Here is a 19,065-nt window from a genome sequence, read left to right as displayed (position 1 = left end):
ATCTCTCAGCCAGATCCCTTTTCAATTTATCGTAATGGGTTCCCACTCCAGCTGAATTCTTTCACAATTGATTGAACTTTGTTCTATTCCAGAATTACTCAAATTCAAATGAATTAGATTAGATTAGATTAACTACAGTGTGGAAACAGGCCCTTTGGCCAAACAGGTCCACACCAACCCTCCGAAGAGTAACCCACCCAGATTCATTTCCCTGACTCAGTTTACCCCTGACTAATGCATCTAACACTATGGGCAATTTAGCATGGCCAATTCATCTAATCTGCTCATCTTTCTGGATTGTGAGAGGAAACCCACGCAGACACAGGGAGAAAGTGCAAAGTCCACACAGACTGTTGCCCAAGACGGGAATCAAACCCGGGTCCCTGACGCTGTGAGGCAGCAGTGCTAACCACTATGCCCACCCTGTGATCACTGTTTCTTAAACAACAATCTCCCATTGAAACATATTCCATTTCATTCCCAGACAAGTTCCACCAATACTCACACTGAGCTGGTCAAGAAATTTCTCTTCTGCACAATACAGGAATTCCTCTCCCAATCAAACCTTTTACTCTGATATTTCAAGAGCCTGGCTCAGGAAAAGGAAGCCTGTCATTATCACTATCACAGACTACAAAAAGTCTACTATAGTCTTTGTGTCTTTCTGCAATTTACTTGTGAATGTACTCCAAATCCATCTTGGTCTACCCATATTATTCCTGTGACTGATCCCTCCTATTTTTAAATTGCAATTTTAACACTGGCTCTACATCGGATATCTTTACCAAACTTGCCACACTTCCCCAAATCATTATCCTGGTTTCTAGAACAGGACAGGTAGCACACCTGACTTTTCCCTCATATTGCCCATAGAAGAGAGGCTGCCGACTCGTCCACTCAGACATAACAAATTCTAGAGCAGGTTTCCCGGTGGGTCCAGGCAGACTGCACAGAAACTCAAGCAGAGGCTCCAGTTGATTGTGAACGAGGTGTGCAAACACCATTATCAGAGACTGGAGAGAGAAAAGGAACAGTGAACTCAAGTTACAGACCGGAGCAGAAATAGGGTAACTGTAAGAAATAATAACCACCCCTTGACCGTGCTCCCACCTTCAATACGATTGTAACTGATCTTTGACCTTAAACCCACTTTCTACCAAATTCGCATGTGCCTAGATTCTTGCAGAGTCCAAAAGTCTATTTATCTCAGCCACATACATTCGCACCAACCCATTTACCACAAGCCCCCATACCAGACTCCCTGCCCAGTCATGACACCCTCTCCTACCCACCTGCATTACACTGAGCGTTTCTGCTTGCTGCATTTTGCTGAGGATTGCTCGCAGAATCTGATCAAGATTGTCTCCTAACTGTGAGCCAGCCTTTGAGATGAGTGTAGAAACCAGTCGCCCAACAAATGCTGCTGTGTATTCAGAGGTTCGGGGGTCAAGAAGCTGGCTCACCACTTGCATGACGTACCAGAGCCCATTGTGACCTTGGTCATCATGCCATTGTGCTATTTGCTCCAATGCTACAGCAACATAAGCTCGCAGACATTCACCACCATTCTGTAAGAGAAGACGTCAGTGAGAGAGGAGGTTTCTTCATTTCAGATGTACCTTATTTCATTTCAGATGTATCTCACATCGCACTCATTAATTAAATCTCCCCATCTATTACATACCATTGGAGCAGAAATCATACAAAAAACATTTTTAACTTAGAAAGCTACCTGGTGAAGAACATAATGGGAGTCATTCAGTCTCTTCATACTTTTACGAGCATGGTTACAGAATTAAGGCAGGCAGCTGCTAAACCAACAACCCGCAGTCACTAATTTATAGAACGGACACATGAATCCCCAATTAATCCCTGCCACTGGCTTAAATTAAACCAACACAAGTCAACAATTGAAACATTAACTTTTAACTTTTAATATAGCAATTCTAAACAAATCCTACACTCTCCTATATTAAACGCAAACCAATCTAAACATGATGCCACATTCTCTCCCTATAATATTATTCCTACACGAATCCCAATATGCCACAATCTGCATCAATCTCAAATTAATTCCAGTGCCTAAAACCACACATGCATAGAATCACAGAAGTATTACGGCGCAGAAAGAAACCATTTAGCCCATTACCTCTGCACTGACAGTATTAATGCTGATATTAGTCTCAAGCTAATCTTTCACTCCTGCCATAACTCTATCAAACTCATCAATCTTTAATCTCAGATTCCCAGAATTTGCTATAATTTGCTTTTATAATCCCACTGCTTCATTCTCTCCCACCCTAGAAGCTCAAATCACCTTTACTGATCAGAAGAGCTTGGTTTGGAAAGCAGCACTTTACTGTCTTATTGGGGCCTCACCTACCTGCATCGTTGCATTGTCATCCGTGTGCAGCGTACACTGAGCAACAACAGGAAATGCCTGACAGATCAGCACCTCTGACAGTGGCAGCTTGGTGTTTCTCACTACTGTTGTCAGTATGTCAATGGCAGTCTGCAGTCAGATAAATGTTTCAGTGTCAACATAAGTCATTGCTTGGGAGTAGAGTTGACACAATTATGCATACGAGAGAAATACTCACCGCACACAGGCCAGAGGGGATTTTATCAGGTGGCGCATGCATTATGCTAATAAGAGTTGGAATTAACCTCATCTGCATGGGGCCCTGACAGGCCTCAATTTGAGCAAGCTCCTTGAAGATGTCCTGTGCCAATGATGCCACTACTGGATCTGGAGATACAGAAGTGAGCAAGCAGAATTAGAAAATTAACCTCTTGTGTATAGCATGCATAAGATTTCTGGTGAAGTCAATCAACCTGATCAACACTGGAACAGAAAAACTATGCAGTCAGCACGCTGAATGGACTTCACAAACGTATCACAGGTCAGACAACCCAGATTCTAATATCATTTCAAATTCTCTTAAACCATGGCAGCAAATCCCGAGATTGGACATTCAAATCTCAATATGTATTCATTTGATTAGAAGGGTGTCCTGATGGGTAGGGGAGCTTGGTTTAGTTAACTCTGGTGTGGGGTGGAGTGAGAGTGCAGTGATCTGTCCTATACTTTCTTTTCTCTCCTGTTAGTTAAACCAACTCCCCTTCTAACCAAATGAATACATGGTTCCTGCATGCTTCACGAGGATGATTTACCATCTTACATCCAATTCTAAAGTCAGGGGACCTCCAAACTTGCTCAACAACACTTCTCTCAAACAAAGCCCATTTCCAAGCAACATTTTGGTTCCAATTTAATGTGAAATCAAACATGGTAGAACAGTGGCTCAGTGGTAAGCACTGTTGCCTCAGAGCACCAGGTTCAATTCCAGCCTTGGTGACTGTGCGGAGTTCGTACGTTTCCCAGCGTTTGTGTTACTTCCAGGGCTCTGATTTCCAAAGATATGCAGGTAAGGTCAATTAGCCACACTGAGTTGTCCTGTATTGTCCAGATATATGCAGATTAGATACAACCTCATGGTAAACGTGGGGTTACAATGAATACAGTGGGGGGAAGCTGAGTCTGGGTGCAATATTGTTTAGACGGTTGGTTCAAAGTTGACGGGACGAATGGCCTCTTTTTAACACCATAACAATTCTATGAATTGTTTGGCCTAAGGATAGTGAAGGCGGCATTTGGTATGCTTCCTTTATTGGTCAGAGTATTGAGTACAGGAGTTGGGAGGTCATGTTGCGGCTGCACAGGACATTGGTTAGGCCACTGTTTGACTATTGTGTGCATTTCTGGTCTCCTTCCTATCGGAAAGATGTTGTGAAACTTAAAAGGGTTCAGAAAAACTTTACAAGGATTGGAGGATTTGAGCTATAGGGAGAGGCTGAACAGACTGGGGCTGTTTTCCCTGGAGCATCGGAGGCTGAGGGGTGACCTTATAGAGGTTTACAAAATTATGAGGGGCATTGATAGGATAAATAGACAGTCTTTTCCCTGGGATCGGGGAGTCCAGAACTAGAGGGCATAGGTTTAGGGTGAATGGGGAAAGATATGAGAGAGACCTCAGGGGCAACTTTTTCACGTAGAGGGTGAAATGTATGGCATGAGCTGCTAGAGGATGTGGTGGAAGCTGGTATAATTACAACATTTAAGCGGCATTTGGATGGGTATATGAATAGGAGGGATAGGTTTGGAGGGATATGGGCCTGGTGCTGGCAGGTGGGACTAGATTGGGTTGGGATATCTGGTCGGCATGGACAGGTTGGACCGAAGGGTCGGTTTCCATGCCGTACATCTCTATGACTCAATGCTGATTATGTTGCAAGACGATTGAAAAATAACAAGACAAGTACATTGACACAAAGCAGCAGCAAATGATCTGACTCATACCGTTGCTATATTTGAGAAAGATTGCAATGGTAAGGGGGCAGACTTTATTTTCGACACTAATAGTGAAGGCAGGATCCACAGTGCAAACAACACATAATGTCTCCATGACCAGGGTCAGCACCTCAGAACTGAACTGTGTGGCAAGATGCATCAAACCATCCAGGATGCTGGGAAGGAACGGCTGTAAAACATGTGTACACTCAGAGAGTTTCAACTGGTCACAGTATCTGTGAAGTAGGAAAGGGGATATATATTAGACCGGCTAATTGACTACAACCCCAACTGTAATAATAAATCAATTAAATACATTATATATATATAACAGAGTAGGCACATCCGGTTTGTATTTTTTTTGTTTTTAAAAAGGTCTCTAACCTCGTAAAAACCATAAGAACTTCAGATGTTGGAAATCAGAACTGAGGAACGGTCACCGGACCAGAAACATTAATTTTGATTTCTCTTCACAGATGCTGCCAGACCTGCTGAGCTTTTCCAGCAACTTCTGTTTTTGTTTCTAACCTAGTGGACGGGACTTGTCAATGGATGGCATTGTTATGGATTTCCAAGGACAATCATCTTTCATACATGAAATTAGCAGCAAAAATGAAAACACGGAATTGGAAAAGAGACAGAGAAGGGTAAAAAGAAACATTCTCTGGGATTTGAACTAGGATATCAACATTTTGCGATATCTCTTATTATGAACCAGGCCAGACTCCCCTCAAAACATTTCAAGAAGGTAACCCAGACCCTAATTTTTCTGGTTGTTTTAAGCAGGAGTGATGCAGCTGACCCAACTACTTAGTTTTAAACAAAACAGAATTTATTTACAGACTACTAAATAAAACACGAACAAAAGAGAACAGAAAAGAGAATAATTTAACCTATCTGAAAACCCAACCAATTCTATCGCAACTTAATGACGCTGTTCCAATTTCCTGCAACATCCCTATAAACACACCCCATGAAAAATAGGTAAATTCAAACGCAGGTTCTTATAAGACAGATGTCAGAGAGAGAATCAGCATAGAACCTTTTTTCCACTGTTGCTGTTTCTTTGGGTCCCCAGCTAAAAAATCTAAACCAAACTAGAAAATCCCTGAACTGGGAGAACTGACCAGTCTCCTTTCATTGTACAACTGTTTTTTTAAAAAAAGCCTTTTATCTCTGGCCATTTTAAAACAACACTTCTTTAAAATTTGCATCTTACCCCCAGATGGCTCGCACAGCAGAGATTCGCACTGATGGTGGCTGTGTTTCATGCAAACCACTGACAGTTGCTTGTAGAAATTGCTGAATCAATTCAGGAGTCATTACAGTGGCAAAGCGGCTGGCAGCCCAGAGGGCACGGCCTAATAGGAATGGAGAGACTGCGAGAAATAAAGACAGAGCAAGCCACACACACAGCAAGAGCGAACCACACGGTGTGTGTGGGGGGAGGAGAAAGGAGAGAAAGGGTGACAGAGAAAATAAGTTATAGGCTCCACATGACAACTTCATCATTCTGCAATACTAACGTAATCAACGTGTTACTTTATTTTTCAAATCTGTTTGGAAGCACATCACAATTTAATGCTTAATGTATTTACAAACCATTTCATATATTGTTTAATGATTTTGTACCTTCCCCTGCCTCCCCCCTCTCAGGAACTTGAAATATCATTTTTTTCTTTCTCTGTCTACAAACGCTTCCTGATCTGAGTATCTCCATTTTCTGTTTTTTTATTATTTCACATTTCCAACATCCACAGTATTGTAAATTTATTTATGCAGGTAATTTAGCAGCAATAGCTAATATTTAAAGAACTCATTCATAATTTGTAACAAATATACATTCCATAATCAATTTTGAAACATCCCTCAGGAATTACTGTGTAACTGCTGCTAACAAGTTAAAACCGTATAAGATTAAAATGAAATTTAGAATGCTGCCAATAAGATAGCAAGCCTGAGAACTGAGGGAATTTCAGATCTCAGAAAATGTACAGTAAGATACAGTTAAGTCCCAGTTTTAACTTGTTCCACTTTAACATGGGTGAGTTAATGAAGCCTGTGTGTTTCGCATCACGTTTTGTTTTTAACTCATTTTCTGTTGAGTTAAACACAGGGTCGTGTGACCTGGTCAGTGTCATTTTAGACTGGCCTCTGTCACTCAAAGTCCTCATTCGCTACTCTTCCTGTCTCTTGGTGCTCATTTTCTGGATCTTGGTCACAATAAGCATTCTGCAAAATGGTAAACAGGACTGGCTGGAGGTTTGGTGAGAGGAAAACAAAGTCTTTGACAAGGTCCCAATGAGAGGCAGATAAAGAAAATAAAAGCAGATGTAATCCAGGATAATTTGGCAAGTTGGATCCAAAATTACTTCATCGGGTGTTTTGGAAGGTACAGTCTGACTACCCAAATCTCATTCTCTCTTTCCACAGATGCTGCCAGATCTTTTGTCTATTTCTAGCAGTTTGTTTTTAATTACAGAGTAGGGTGAACTGGAAACCAAAAATGTTAAATTGTGTGATGGAAAATGTGGAGTGTATTTCCTGAACATTTGTCTTTGTTTTACAAAAATATGATGAAAATATTACAGTTGAGGTGAAAACTGAATAAATTAACAGAGGGAAGAAAAATTAATGGGTTCAGCACCTATGAAAGTGAATAAATCTCCAGCACCTTGGAGGTATATGCAGAAGAGAAAACTATTTGGAATAAGGTTCTAAGGTTGCTAAGGGACGCAAGGAAGGAAATAGTAGGGGCTCTGACCATCATTGTTCAATCATCCTTGGCTACACACGTGGCCACAAAGAACTTGAAGACTGCTAACATTGTACCACTGCTATAAACAAGGGAACAGGTCCGACAGCTAACCCCAGAGATGGGTAAATTATTGGAAAAAAAATTGAGGGTCACTATAAACAATTATTTAGAAAGGCATAGTCAGGAATGATAGGTTGAGGGAAGGTCATGTCAAATGAATTGGACTGATTTTCTTGCAGACACAAAGGCGTGAAAAGGTTAGTGCATATGAAGTAGACTGGAACAAAAGCTTTGAGTCATTCCACCAGGCAGACAGACTGATCAGAAAATGAAAAAGGTGCAAATAAAAGTAGCAACTCTGATACAAAATTATCTCAGTGGCTGAACGCACATGTATAAAATCAAAACGTTGCTGGAAGGTTGATTCCAGGGTGTGTGGCGTGTGGAATCTACAAGATTCAATACTGATCCCTTGCTTCTTATATTATACATCAAATGATTTAGACTTAGTATTGCAAAGTAAAACAGAGCAGATGAGATCCTTTGGCCCATTTGAGTCTGTACTACCACAAATATACTACTACTTTAATATAGAGGGCACGATTAAGCAGTCTTTGGATGACAGTCATAGACTGCAGAAAGCTATCAATGGATAGATCAAATGAGCTGAGAAGTGGCAAATACAACTCAATCTGGAGAGCTGAAAGGAATACATTTAGCGATGGTAAAAGTCACTACATTGCAGGACGGATGTAGTGACACAGTGTACAATGGGGATTTGATAAAAATCAGAAATTAGCCTCGAGTAAATATGGAATTTGTTGCACTGTTTTCATTGGAACAGAGAATGCTGAGGGGAAATTAAAATGGAGGTGTGCAAGATCAAGCACACAAAGTGAAAGTAAAACATCAAAATTCCTTAACAGGTCATTCAATAACCAGGGACCAATAACTAGAATTCCTACAATATGGAAACAGGCCATTTGGCCCATCAAGTCCATGTCAACCCTCCAAACAGCATTCCACCCAGACCCACCCCACCACTCTGCATTGCCCATGACATGAGAAGAAAGTTATAGATTAATTTATAATTGAGTTTTATTTTCATCCAGAGGGTGTTGAAAGTTCATGGACTAAGGGGTGCTAGAACAAAACCTCTAATCATATCCAAAAATGAAAATCCACTTTAAGTGCCATATTGCTATGAACCAAGAGTTTGGAAGGTGAGATAGGCTGGATAGATCTTTCCCAGTCAGTGCAAACACAATGGACCAAATGGGTTCCTTCAGTATTGAAAATTTTCCACACTTCTAAACTATCCAGAAATTCTCAGAGGAGTTACAGTATGAGTTCGATAAAGAATAATGCTCCCTCTACATTCTAACAATCTTGGGATGATGTATGCCATGGTCTACGGAGCCAGGTTCAGACTTGCCCACACCAGTGACTGCCAATACTTTGGTCACCTATACCCGGGTCAGACCTGAACCCAACTGGAAGGTACATGCGTCTGATTCACTTCATCTGACTTTGGGTTTTCTCCAACTTCTTTGTGGATTCTGTATGTATGCTTTATTTCATATTGTTTTTAGCCAACGGATTATTGCTCACAAATATATCTTTCAGGAGTTAATTCCCCAAGCTGGATAAATAATATGTTCCCAGCTCCTTCCATTTGACACAGTACTTCCTAAGTTGCATCTGTTTTGAATCTAGTAATAAACAGGTGGACCAAGTGGGCAATAACTTGGTAGATATAAAATTACATGGGGAAACGTGAACTTGTCTACTTTGGTTGGAAAAATAGAAATGCAACATGTTGTTTAACTTGAGAGAAATTGCAAGATTCTGAGATACCGAGGGATTTGGGCACCACAGTGCACAGTTAGTCTGCAGGTGATTAGGATGGCAAATGGAATATTTTTGTATTTTGCAAGGGGGAATAAGAATAAAAATTTGGGAAAAAATTGCTATAATTGTACAGAGCTTTCTATAGTTTGGCTTCCTTAATTAAAGGGTCAACTGCATTAAGAGCAGTTCAAATAAGGTTTACCCAACTGACTCTTGGGATAAATGAAGAATTAACTTACCTGGAAATTTGGGCCTCTTTCCATTTGAGTTTTGTAGAACGAAAGCTGAACTTATTGAGACATACATGATCCTGAGGGGACTTGGAAAAATGGGTGCTAAGAGGATGCTCTCCTTACTGGGAGAGGCTAAAACTAGGAGAAAGAATTTCAAAGTAAGGGGATTCTTATTTTCAATGGAGGAGGAGGAGAATCTTTTCATCTCAAAGGGTTGTTAATCTGTGGAGTCCTCTTCCCCAGACAGCAGTGGAATCAAGTGAAAATGTATATTTTTAATGCACTTAGGTATATTTTTGATTGATAAGAAAGTCAAAGGATTGGTGGTGGTGGGGGTTTAAAACAGGCAAGTGGAGTTCAAAGTCAGAACAACCATGATTTTATCAAATGATGAAGTCAGTTAGAGGCCAAATGGCTTTTTTCAACTTCTAATTCACGGTTTCGTGTATGTAGGCTGGGTGTTCTGCAAGACCTCAGAGCTGCATCCTACCCGATAGGTTGAGATCAACAAGGACCACATTGGTGAGGAATCCATGCATGTCAAATTGTATCCGTCCATTCTTCACACTCTCAGTGATTATATTCTTCACAGAGCCGAGAGCCAACATACAAGCCTCATGAATCTTCCACCTGCCACAAAAGAAGTCAGTTTCAATTCAAGGGAGAATCTAAACAACAGCACAAAACATTAACAAAATGAGAAAATTGCTAGGAAAACTTAACAGGTATGGCAGCATCCATGGAGAGAAAACAGTGTTAACATTTTAGGTCCAAGTTCTGAAGAAGGGTCACTGGATCCAAAACGTTAAGTCTACTTTCTTTCCATAATGCTGCCAGATCTGCCGAGGTTTACCAGCAATTTCAAATTTTGTTTAAATTCCAGCATATGCGGTTCTTTGGTTTTTAATTTAACACAAAATATTATTTCAATCCACAGTGTACTGGGCACTACAACTAGGTGGAGTTTGTTCCTACTAATTCTTAGGGTCACAGTTAAAGAAAAAAACCATGACATTCACGGGAGCTAATTTCTGTCAACCAGTAACAGAACAACACTGGCAGAGGATGGGAAAATTCATAAGGAGCACTTGGAGAAGAATGAAAACCCTGAATCTTAACACTACAGGTTATTCAGAAGAACAAACAGCAATAGAAGTGCCAATTGATTCATTTTAGTATGACAATCTTCCCCAAAACCTCCCACCTCCCTTGTTCATTACACCAACTTAGTGCAAAAACATTATAGTAGTACAGAAGAGACTGCTTCAACCAAAGGAACTGATGAAAATTCAACTTGAAGGATATGGAGCAGTAGTCATCACTAATGCATGCCACATGACAGTCAAGACTAGAAATAAACATTCCAGATTACAAGGTACACAGAAAAGATAAGGAAAATGATACTGGGAGATGAACACCCTTTGTAATTAAGGAACTATAGCCTGGTGCTGTAAGAAAAGTACAGATTTCCTAATGATATTCAGGAATTCTGGGCAGCACGATGGCACAGTGGTTAGCACTGCTGCCTCACAGCGCCAGAAACCCGGGTTCAATTCCCGCCTCAGACGACTGACTGTGTGGAGTTTGCACGTTCTCCCCGTGTCTGCGTGGGTTTCCTCCGGGTGCTCCGGTTTCCTCCCCACAGTCCAAAGATGTGCAGGGTCAGGTGAATTGGCCATGCTAAATTGCCCGTAGTGTTAGGTAAGGGGTAAATGTAGGGGTATGGGCGGGTTGCGCTTCGGCGGGTCGGTGTGGACTTGTTGGGCCGAAGGGCCTGTTTCCACACTGTAAGTGATCTAATCTAATCTAAACTATTCCATCAGATTGGAAAATCACTCCTCTATTTAAGGGTGAATGGAGAAAACCAACAAAGTCAACATCTGTTGTCAAAAAATTACTAATATACAATTAAAGTTAGGACAACTGAAGACTTTGAACATTTTCTGATTAGTGGAAGTCAGCATGAATTTGTCCTGCCTGACAAATGCAATTGAATTTTTATTTGTGAAGAGTCACATGAAATACTGGACAGGAGAAAGTACAGTTGAAGCTTACAGAATTGAAAAGTAAATGACCACCTGGTTAGCAAGCTCTGAACTGCAATAAACAGAATTTAGTGGCAACAGGCAGAATGCCTGTAAAGGTACCCCTTGTGGCCTCAACTATTCATTGTATTTATTCACACAGATGATAGGATAAAACACCACATATCATAGTTATATTCACATAATTGACAGCATTACAATCACTATCAATGAAAGCAAAATTGCAGACAGGTACAATAGCAATAGAATTTAGTGTAGCAAGTGTAAAATCATCCTCACATGATCTCAAAGTATAGATCACAGTACTTTCTAAATTGTGAAAGGCTGAAAACAGAACAAGACCAAAAACACCTAAGGTCCATAATCATAGTTCATTAAAATACAACGAACAGGTATACTAAATCATAAGATTAACGAAGGCCGGTCCTCGTAACATTTCTTAACAGAGGGATATGGACCAGGTGCTAGCAAATGGGACGAGATTAGGTTAGGATATCTGGTCGGCACGGACCAGATCTAAGGGTCTGTTTCATCTGTACCTGTGTTTTTATTTTTGCCACCGTTTACCTATTATTTACTATCTCTGTTACTTAACTATGTGATCTGCCTGTATTGCTCCCAAGACAAAGCTGTTCACTTTGCCTTGGTACACGTGACAATAAATTCAATTGAATTCAATATCTAATGGACTGGAATTCTAGGAAGTAGGAAGTCATGAAAAAGCTACACAAACTCAAGATCACATCTGCAGTCATTGGGGTAGATCTGGCCACCATAACGGAGGAACTAGCCATACAACAAACGTAATGCAGACCAAATAGAACGGTGCCTGGACTCTAAAGATTTGACTTGGAAAGTCTACACAAACTAGGAGTCCATTCCCTAGAACTGAAAAGGTTAACTTAAGGGGTTATTTAATCAGTTTTCAAGACACCAAGGGGAACAGATGTGGCAGACAGCAAGAATTGATTCCTGCTGGTTGGAGAGTTTAATACTTGGGGATACAGTCTAAAAATTATAGCCAGATCTTTCAGGAGTGAAGACAGGAACACATCCACAAAGGATTGAAGCAGCTTAAAACTCTTTTCTATAAATAGCTCTAATGGCTGACCAGGCTCAATGGGCTAAACGGTATCACTCAGGTTACCGACAGGCAATCATCTGATCCCACCTAATGGAGAGTGCACCCCAGGTCTGACTGCTACCACGACACGCACAGTTCATTTTCATACCAATGCACATTCCCATCACTCTTGGCCTGTTCTGCTTCCTGCAGGTGTTTGGTTGCAGCTGCTGCTAAGGCAATGGCACTCTCACTCTGGAAATCACTTGCAACAGCCTGCAGTAAGAAATCAGAAACTGTTAGCTCCCTGGAAGAAAAGGAGGCTACTGCTCAACATCCCCAAGCCAGATCAGAGGCAGGGTTGAGCCAGTTCCCCACCATTCTATACCAGCCTCTGGAAAAAAAAGGTCAGCCCCTAACCTTCCAGAACTGATCCTTGCACCTCTCCAGCATCAGACAGGGCTAGGTCAGACTTTTCCCCAACCTTTCTGGACAGGCCAGGCTTTTACCACTCCAAACCTCCCCCTACAAACACACCCTGCCACTGAGCATAGAAGAATTGGATCCTCACCCACCAACCCTGCTCAGGTCAATCCAACCACTGGGCTATAAAACGGTAATTTATTAAACAAAGCAGCTTTCACAGAACAGCACAATTACACTGACTCTTGAGTCAAGTGAAAATCAGTGGTGCAGCAGTACGATGCATCCAAACAATCCCCCCCTCCCTTACCAGCAGGAGATCCTGGGCAGAGATCCGCACAGAATACGAGAAGGTGTCATCATCCTCGTCCTCCACAAACTGATGAGGATTTCCTGTCCAAATCTTAATCTGCGGAGGGAGAAAAGCCACGTTTACCTGACTCAATCTCAGAACCAATAAAACAGCCATATACTAAGTCCCTCACCATATCTTAGTCCAAAACAAATAGTTCAGCAAATCTCAAGGCAACATATTATTGAGATGTTCAATGAAGATCTAGCCTATAAGAGGGGATAGGAAGGGAAGGATATGTGAAAATAAAGCATAGGGAATCTTGTCTTCACTGTACAGGTTTTAATATCATTACATGAGATGCATTATGGGATAGCCAGGGTAGTTTTCAAGTGGGGCACCTGATTGCCAATGAATAACACTGACAAACATCAGTTCGCCAGACAGGAACCATGACAATCATCCAAGGCTATATAACACCTTGTCTGGTACAAACACATGCAGATAATTGAACTTTTTGCTGTTATCCACACTGCTGTTAATCTGTCCGTAGAGTGCAAGAACTGAAATCTTACCTGCTCCTCGGTGATCTGCATGTACAGGATGATGTAGTATATCAGCTCAGGTAAGGCCTTCTTTACTGTGCTCTTAAACTTCCTGTTCTCCAGTAATGTGTGCACAAATTCAAAAATATTGAACACCAAGTTCTCAAACCCCAACACCTCACCTTAAAGGGCAAAACAAACATTTCACTCAACTTCCTATTCCATAAACAGTGTCAATCATCCAGACAGCAGTAAATCAGAGATCAAGTACATGATATGCCAATTACGGCAGGGTCAATGCTGCAGTCTATCAGGTAGTTCTGAGTGCAGCAGGGAAGCGCAGTGATGGCTAACTCATACATGATTCCAAGCACCACAGGCTATACCAGATGTTACAATAACATAGCAAACCCAACGTCAGCTTCAATCCCTTCAAATAGGGATAGATGATGGCCTAATGGTATTATCACCACACTATTTATCTAAAGACCTGGGTAATATTCTCCCACCATGGCAGATGGTGGAAAAGGAATTCAAGCAGAATCTGGAAATAAGAGTTTAATGACGACCACAAAAGCATCGCTAATTATCAGGAAAAGCCTATCTGGTTCACTGATGTCATGTAGGGAAGGAAACTGCCATTCTCACCTGGACTGAACATGTCATTCCAGACCCATAGCAATGGGGCTGGCTCTTAACTGCCCTCTGGGAAATTAGAGATGGGCCAGCTAGCATGAATGAATTTTTTAAAAAAAACTTCTGGCTCCGTTCCTAATCGAGTCCCCTTTACTTTCACTGAAGTGGTTCTTTTCCGGTTTCCCCAGTTCATTGATGAGCCAAGGCAAAAAATACACAAAGACTACAATAATGCAAAGCATTCAGCATAATCAGCATTTACTATCCACGTGAACAAAGATCTAATCATATGCTTTTCCACTTCCATTTAACTCTGTTCTTATCTAGTGAATTCCATAATCACACTACTCTATGAATAAAGGGATTTAATTTCATTTGTTGAGATCCCTTACTCTTATTTGCATTTCAACCTATAATTTTCAGTTTGAATTTGAAACAAATGTTTCCCAGTGCTTAGCATAGACATTTATGATGCTCATACTTACCATCAGAATCCACTGGGTCATCTACCTCTTCCATGTAGTTCACTTCTGTCCTCACATAAGTGTTAACGTTAAAGAAAACAGTAAAGCTGTTCTATCTCAAATCCTTGCATTGCCTCAATAACCTTTACTGACTATGGACACAAGTAAAGGCCACTTGTCATATTTTAAGTTCTTTATCCCATGGCTCTTCCTCATTCAGCATCTTGAAATAAATCAGCCACCCCAGGTGCAAATCAACTGAACAAGGCAATTTTCTTTCACAGAGTGGCTCATGTATGAAATGAGCTTCTACAGGGAGTGATAGATATGGCTACAGTTACAATGTTTAAAAGACATTTGGATAAGTACATGAATAGAAAATGTTTGGAGGGATATGTGCCAAGCGCAGTCAAGTGGGACTAGTTAAGCTTGGGATTATGGTCAGCATAGACTGGTTGGACCTGTTTCCATGCTACTTGACTTCATGACTCCATAAAATCATTTCCACTTGACTGTCATCACAGAATCCCTAATATGGAAGCAAGCTACTCAGTCCATCTTGTCAACACCAACCCTCCAAAGAGCACCCCACCCTGACCGAACCCCCCTATAACCCTATACTTCCCAAAGTCAATCCATCTAAAACTGCACATCTTTGTACTGTGGAAGGAAGCCAGGGCACCCAGAGAACATCCAAATTCCACACAGCCAGAGGGCAGAATCGAACCTGGGTCCCTGGCATTGACAGGCACTACTGAGCCACCATGCTGAGCCCTGCAATTGTCTAAGGAACTAACACATTGCAAATTAGTGGAAACAGAATCTCTCAGAAACCCTGTGGTTAAAATAAAAAGTCAGTTAGAACCACAAAGTTCTACTTGTCACTATTTTCTGAAAAAAAGATGCTGTTTCATCTCAAATATGGAGTGGAAACTATCCTATAGACTTAAAAATTCATTCATTGGATGTGGGAATTGCTGGCGAGGCCAATATTTTTCTCCCATCCCTAACTGCCCACGTGAGTTGCCTTCTTGAATTGCTGAGATCAACAGAATCAGTCCTTTCTTGAAGAACAAAGAAGTTGCATACACATTACATAGAACTCTCAGTGGCTGCAACTACAGTGCAAAATTAGATGAAGTTCCACTCAGGAGTAGCCAGATCACTTCAGGGAAGCAAGGAAGTAACTCTACCTTGGTGAATTTATTAATGAAAGCAAGTGAAGATTTTAAAAATTCCACAGCCTACAAAAAGACTGTAAAATATGGGCACATCCAAAATTATGGAGGAACAAAAATCTTCAATCAAGGAAGGAAGAGGTCTCAGAACTTCGAAACAAACTTCAGTCAGGGTGGATATAGCAGCATCCGCACAGGCACAAGCCAATTGTAAGCAAGAAATCTTTGCTTTCATGCGCAGAAAACAAAGTAAGCTTGAGTCATTTAGAGAAAACGTTAATCATAAAACATAAACTCCCTTCAAGAAATATAACTTCAAAGTAGCCACAAAGCTATCCAGAGAGAAAAAGGACTCTTACATCTAAAGCAAATCACAGGTTAATATTCAACATGTAGAAACTACACAAATGGCAGTGGGAGGTTACAAGAAAACTCAACCACAAGCTGTTCCCAAAACTCCTGCAAGAACAGATCATTGAGCTCATGGAGATAGAATGTTTTCACAAAGTTTAAAGATGATCAGCTCAGAACTTGACAGGAATTAGCAGTCTTAACCACCTCAGTGAGATTACGGACTAAAAGCTTAACTGTTTGGAAATTCACAACTGAGCTTTGTAGACTGAAAGCAAGAAGCTTACGTAAACTCTAACTCAGATGGCTAGTGCTGCCACAAGTGGCACAAGAGAGATCTTCTGGAGGAGGAAAAAGCCACTTTACTACAAAATGTTCAGAATTGTGGGCGGCACGATGGCACAGTGGTTAGCACTGCTGTCTCACAGCGCCAGAGACCCGGGTTCAATTCCCGCCTCAGGTGACTGACTGTGTGGAGTTTTCACGTTCTCCCCGTGTCTGCGTGGGTTTCCTCCGGGTGCTCCGGTTTCCTCCCACAGTCCAAAGATGTGCAGGTCAGGTGAATTGGCCATGCTAAATTGCCTGTAGTGTTAGGTAAGGGGTAAATGTAGGGGTATGGGTGGGTTGCGCTTCGGCGGGGCGATGTGGACTTGTTGGGCCGAAGGGCCTGTTTCCACACTAAGTAATCTAATCTAATCTAATTCCAGGATCATCGTGAATGACCAACTGTAGCTGAAACTTTTCTCTAATTAATGAGCAATATCCTAGTCTTTCAAAAAGAAAGAATGGGGAAAGAGAACAAAAATCTTCATTTCATTCTGAGAGATGGCCTATGCAAGAAGGCTTTCCTTTCATACAGCTCCCAAATCAGAGCACCATACAGAAGTTTCCTATTAGAGCTACTTTTGGCTGTTTATGATGTTTGTCATCACTTTATCTCTGGGGTGCCTGTGCCTGCACCTCAAAATGCCAAGATGATACCATTACCTACAGAAACAGAAATTCCCATCTTAAACGCAGTGGACAAGCATTCAGCTCCTCGCCTGCAGCAAAACATTCGAAATGGCTTATGTGTTCTAATCTATTACATTTTCCCCTGGAACAGAAAGCAAAGCAGACTAAAAGGGGAAAGTAAATTTACCTCCTGGTCTTCCTTTTCAAGAGGTTGAAATCAATCAATCAAATTCTGGAGCTATCTCCTTTAAACTAACTTTTCCTTCATTTTTTTAAAATCTGCTGCTGCACTGAAGTCTTTGTATGGGTCACAACATGAGCTGCTGCCATTCCACTACACTGGTAGCTTAGTCCTCTCAGGAAACATGGGGAGCAAATATGTTCTCCATACTCTGTTAAAGAACCAAGAATGTTAATTCAGATTTATCCCTCGAACACAAGAAAACATTTGGGTGGGGCAGGAATGAAGTGGGGTAAATGTTAATAACAAAAAAGGCACTGTAGAAGAACCTAGGAGAGATAGGCAGGGGAATACACCCTTACAATGGATATGGTTACTGAGCAGGTACAAAAGGTGTTACGTAATAGTGACATCTGTAGCTCTGTAGGGCTCCAAGAAAAATGTTCTTGTACAATCCTGTGAAAATAGATATATCAAATGAAGTCTGTTGCTACTCACTCAACAGCACAGATCACATCTTACTACATGTGACATTAACAGATTTCTAAAAATAGCAACTTGATGTGCAGCTTGTTGCTGCTCTTCGTTTAACAGTGACTACCCTTCCAAAACACTGGCTCTGAAGTGCTTGAAGATGTTTGATACTTTTAAAAACCATTGCATGCAAGCATTTCTTATTCCCACATTGCTGACACATGGTTCAGGAGTCAGGCAGTTGAGTAATGTTAAGGATATACAGTTGCACTCTCAGTTAGCGTACTCCACACAATTGGCAAAATCTGCTGCATTGACGAAACCATGTGCTTTGGAAAATTCTTCACCAGTGCTGTCACTGCCTGCAAGAGAAAGAATTAAAGATGTGAATCAGGGTTATTAGTGTGCAGCACAGAAAATCAAAAACAGGGTTATTCCTGTCTACAATATAGCCACAATCAGAAGCAAAGTAAAATCTGTCACCGTCTGTAACAGTAGAGTCATAGAGATGTACAGCATGAAAACAGACCCTTCAGTCCAACCCGTCCATGCCAAGCAGATATCCCAACCCAATCTAGTCCCACCTGCCAACACCCGGCCCATATCCCTCCAAACCCTTCCTATTCATTTACCCATCCAAATGCCTCTTAAATGCTGTAATTGTACCAGCCTCCACCACATCCTCTGGCAGCTCATTCCATACACGTACACCCTATGTGTGAAAAAGCTGCCCCTGAGGTCTCTTTCATATCTTTCCCCTCTCACCCTAAACTTATGCCCTCTAGTTCTGGACTCCACGACCCCAGACTTTGTCTATTTATCCTATCCATGCCCCTCAATTTTGTAAAGCTCTATAAGGTCACTCCTCAGCCTCCGAAGGTCCAGGGAAAACAGCCCCAACCTGTTCAGACTCTCCCTATAACTCAAATCCTCCAACCCTGGCAACATCCTTGTAAATCTTTTCTGAACCTTTTCAAGTTTCACAATATCTTTCCGATAGGAAGGAGACCAGAATTGCACGCAATATTCCAACAGTTGCCTAACCAGTGTCCAGTACAGCCACAACATGATCTCCCAACTCCTGTACACAATACTCTGACCAATAAAGGAAAGCATACCAAATGCCTTCTTCACTATCCTAAGACTCCACTTTCAAGGAGCTATGAACCTGCACACCAAGGTCTCTTTTTTCAGCAACACTCCCTAGGACCTTACCATTAAGTGTAAAAGTCCTGCTAAGATTTGCTTTCCCAAAATGCAGCACCT

The 19,065-nt window shown here is 41.3% G+C and overlaps 1 protein-coding gene across 2 annotated transcripts in view; it reads right to left on the bottom strand.

The window, feature by feature from the left end:
- Positions 1-19,065, bottom strand: part of ipo9 (importin 9) — a 71,433-nt gene that overhangs the window by 19,527 nt on the left and 32,841 nt on the right. Inside the window, exons 8-19 of one of the 2 annotated variants that reach the window (XM_043717094.1) lie at positions 18,061-18,161; positions 14,683-14,741; positions 13,592-13,743; positions 13,035-13,133; positions 12,471-12,577; positions 9,684-9,823; positions 5,571-5,730; positions 4,361-4,587; positions 2,601-2,749; positions 2,384-2,512; positions 1,293-1,568; positions 847-1,013 (exon numbers count right to left, since the gene is read on the bottom strand). In XM_043717094.1, coding sequence (XP_043573029.1) covers positions 847-1,013; positions 1,293-1,568; positions 2,384-2,512; positions 2,601-2,749; positions 4,361-4,587; positions 5,571-5,730; positions 9,684-9,823; positions 12,471-12,577; positions 13,035-13,133; positions 13,592-13,743; positions 14,683-14,741; positions 18,061-18,161 — 1,766 coding nt within the window. The remainder of the gene's footprint in view (positions 1-846; positions 1,014-1,292; positions 1,569-2,383; positions 2,513-2,600; positions 2,750-4,360; positions 4,588-5,570; positions 5,731-9,683; positions 9,824-12,470; positions 12,578-13,034; positions 13,134-13,591; positions 13,744-14,682; positions 14,742-18,060; positions 18,162-19,065) is intronic. The other variant, XM_043717095.1, reaches the window with a different exon arrangement.

Source organism: Chiloscyllium plagiosum, chromosome 26, assembly GCF_004010195.1.
Source record: "Chiloscyllium plagiosum isolate BGI_BamShark_2017 chromosome 26, ASM401019v2, whole genome shotgun sequence".
NCBI classification, from domain to species: Eukaryota; Metazoa; Chordata; class Chondrichthyes; order Orectolobiformes; family Hemiscylliidae; genus Chiloscyllium; species Chiloscyllium plagiosum.
Note: the sequence above shows the minus strand (reverse complement) of the source record. Positions and strands in the feature narration are given on the sequence as shown.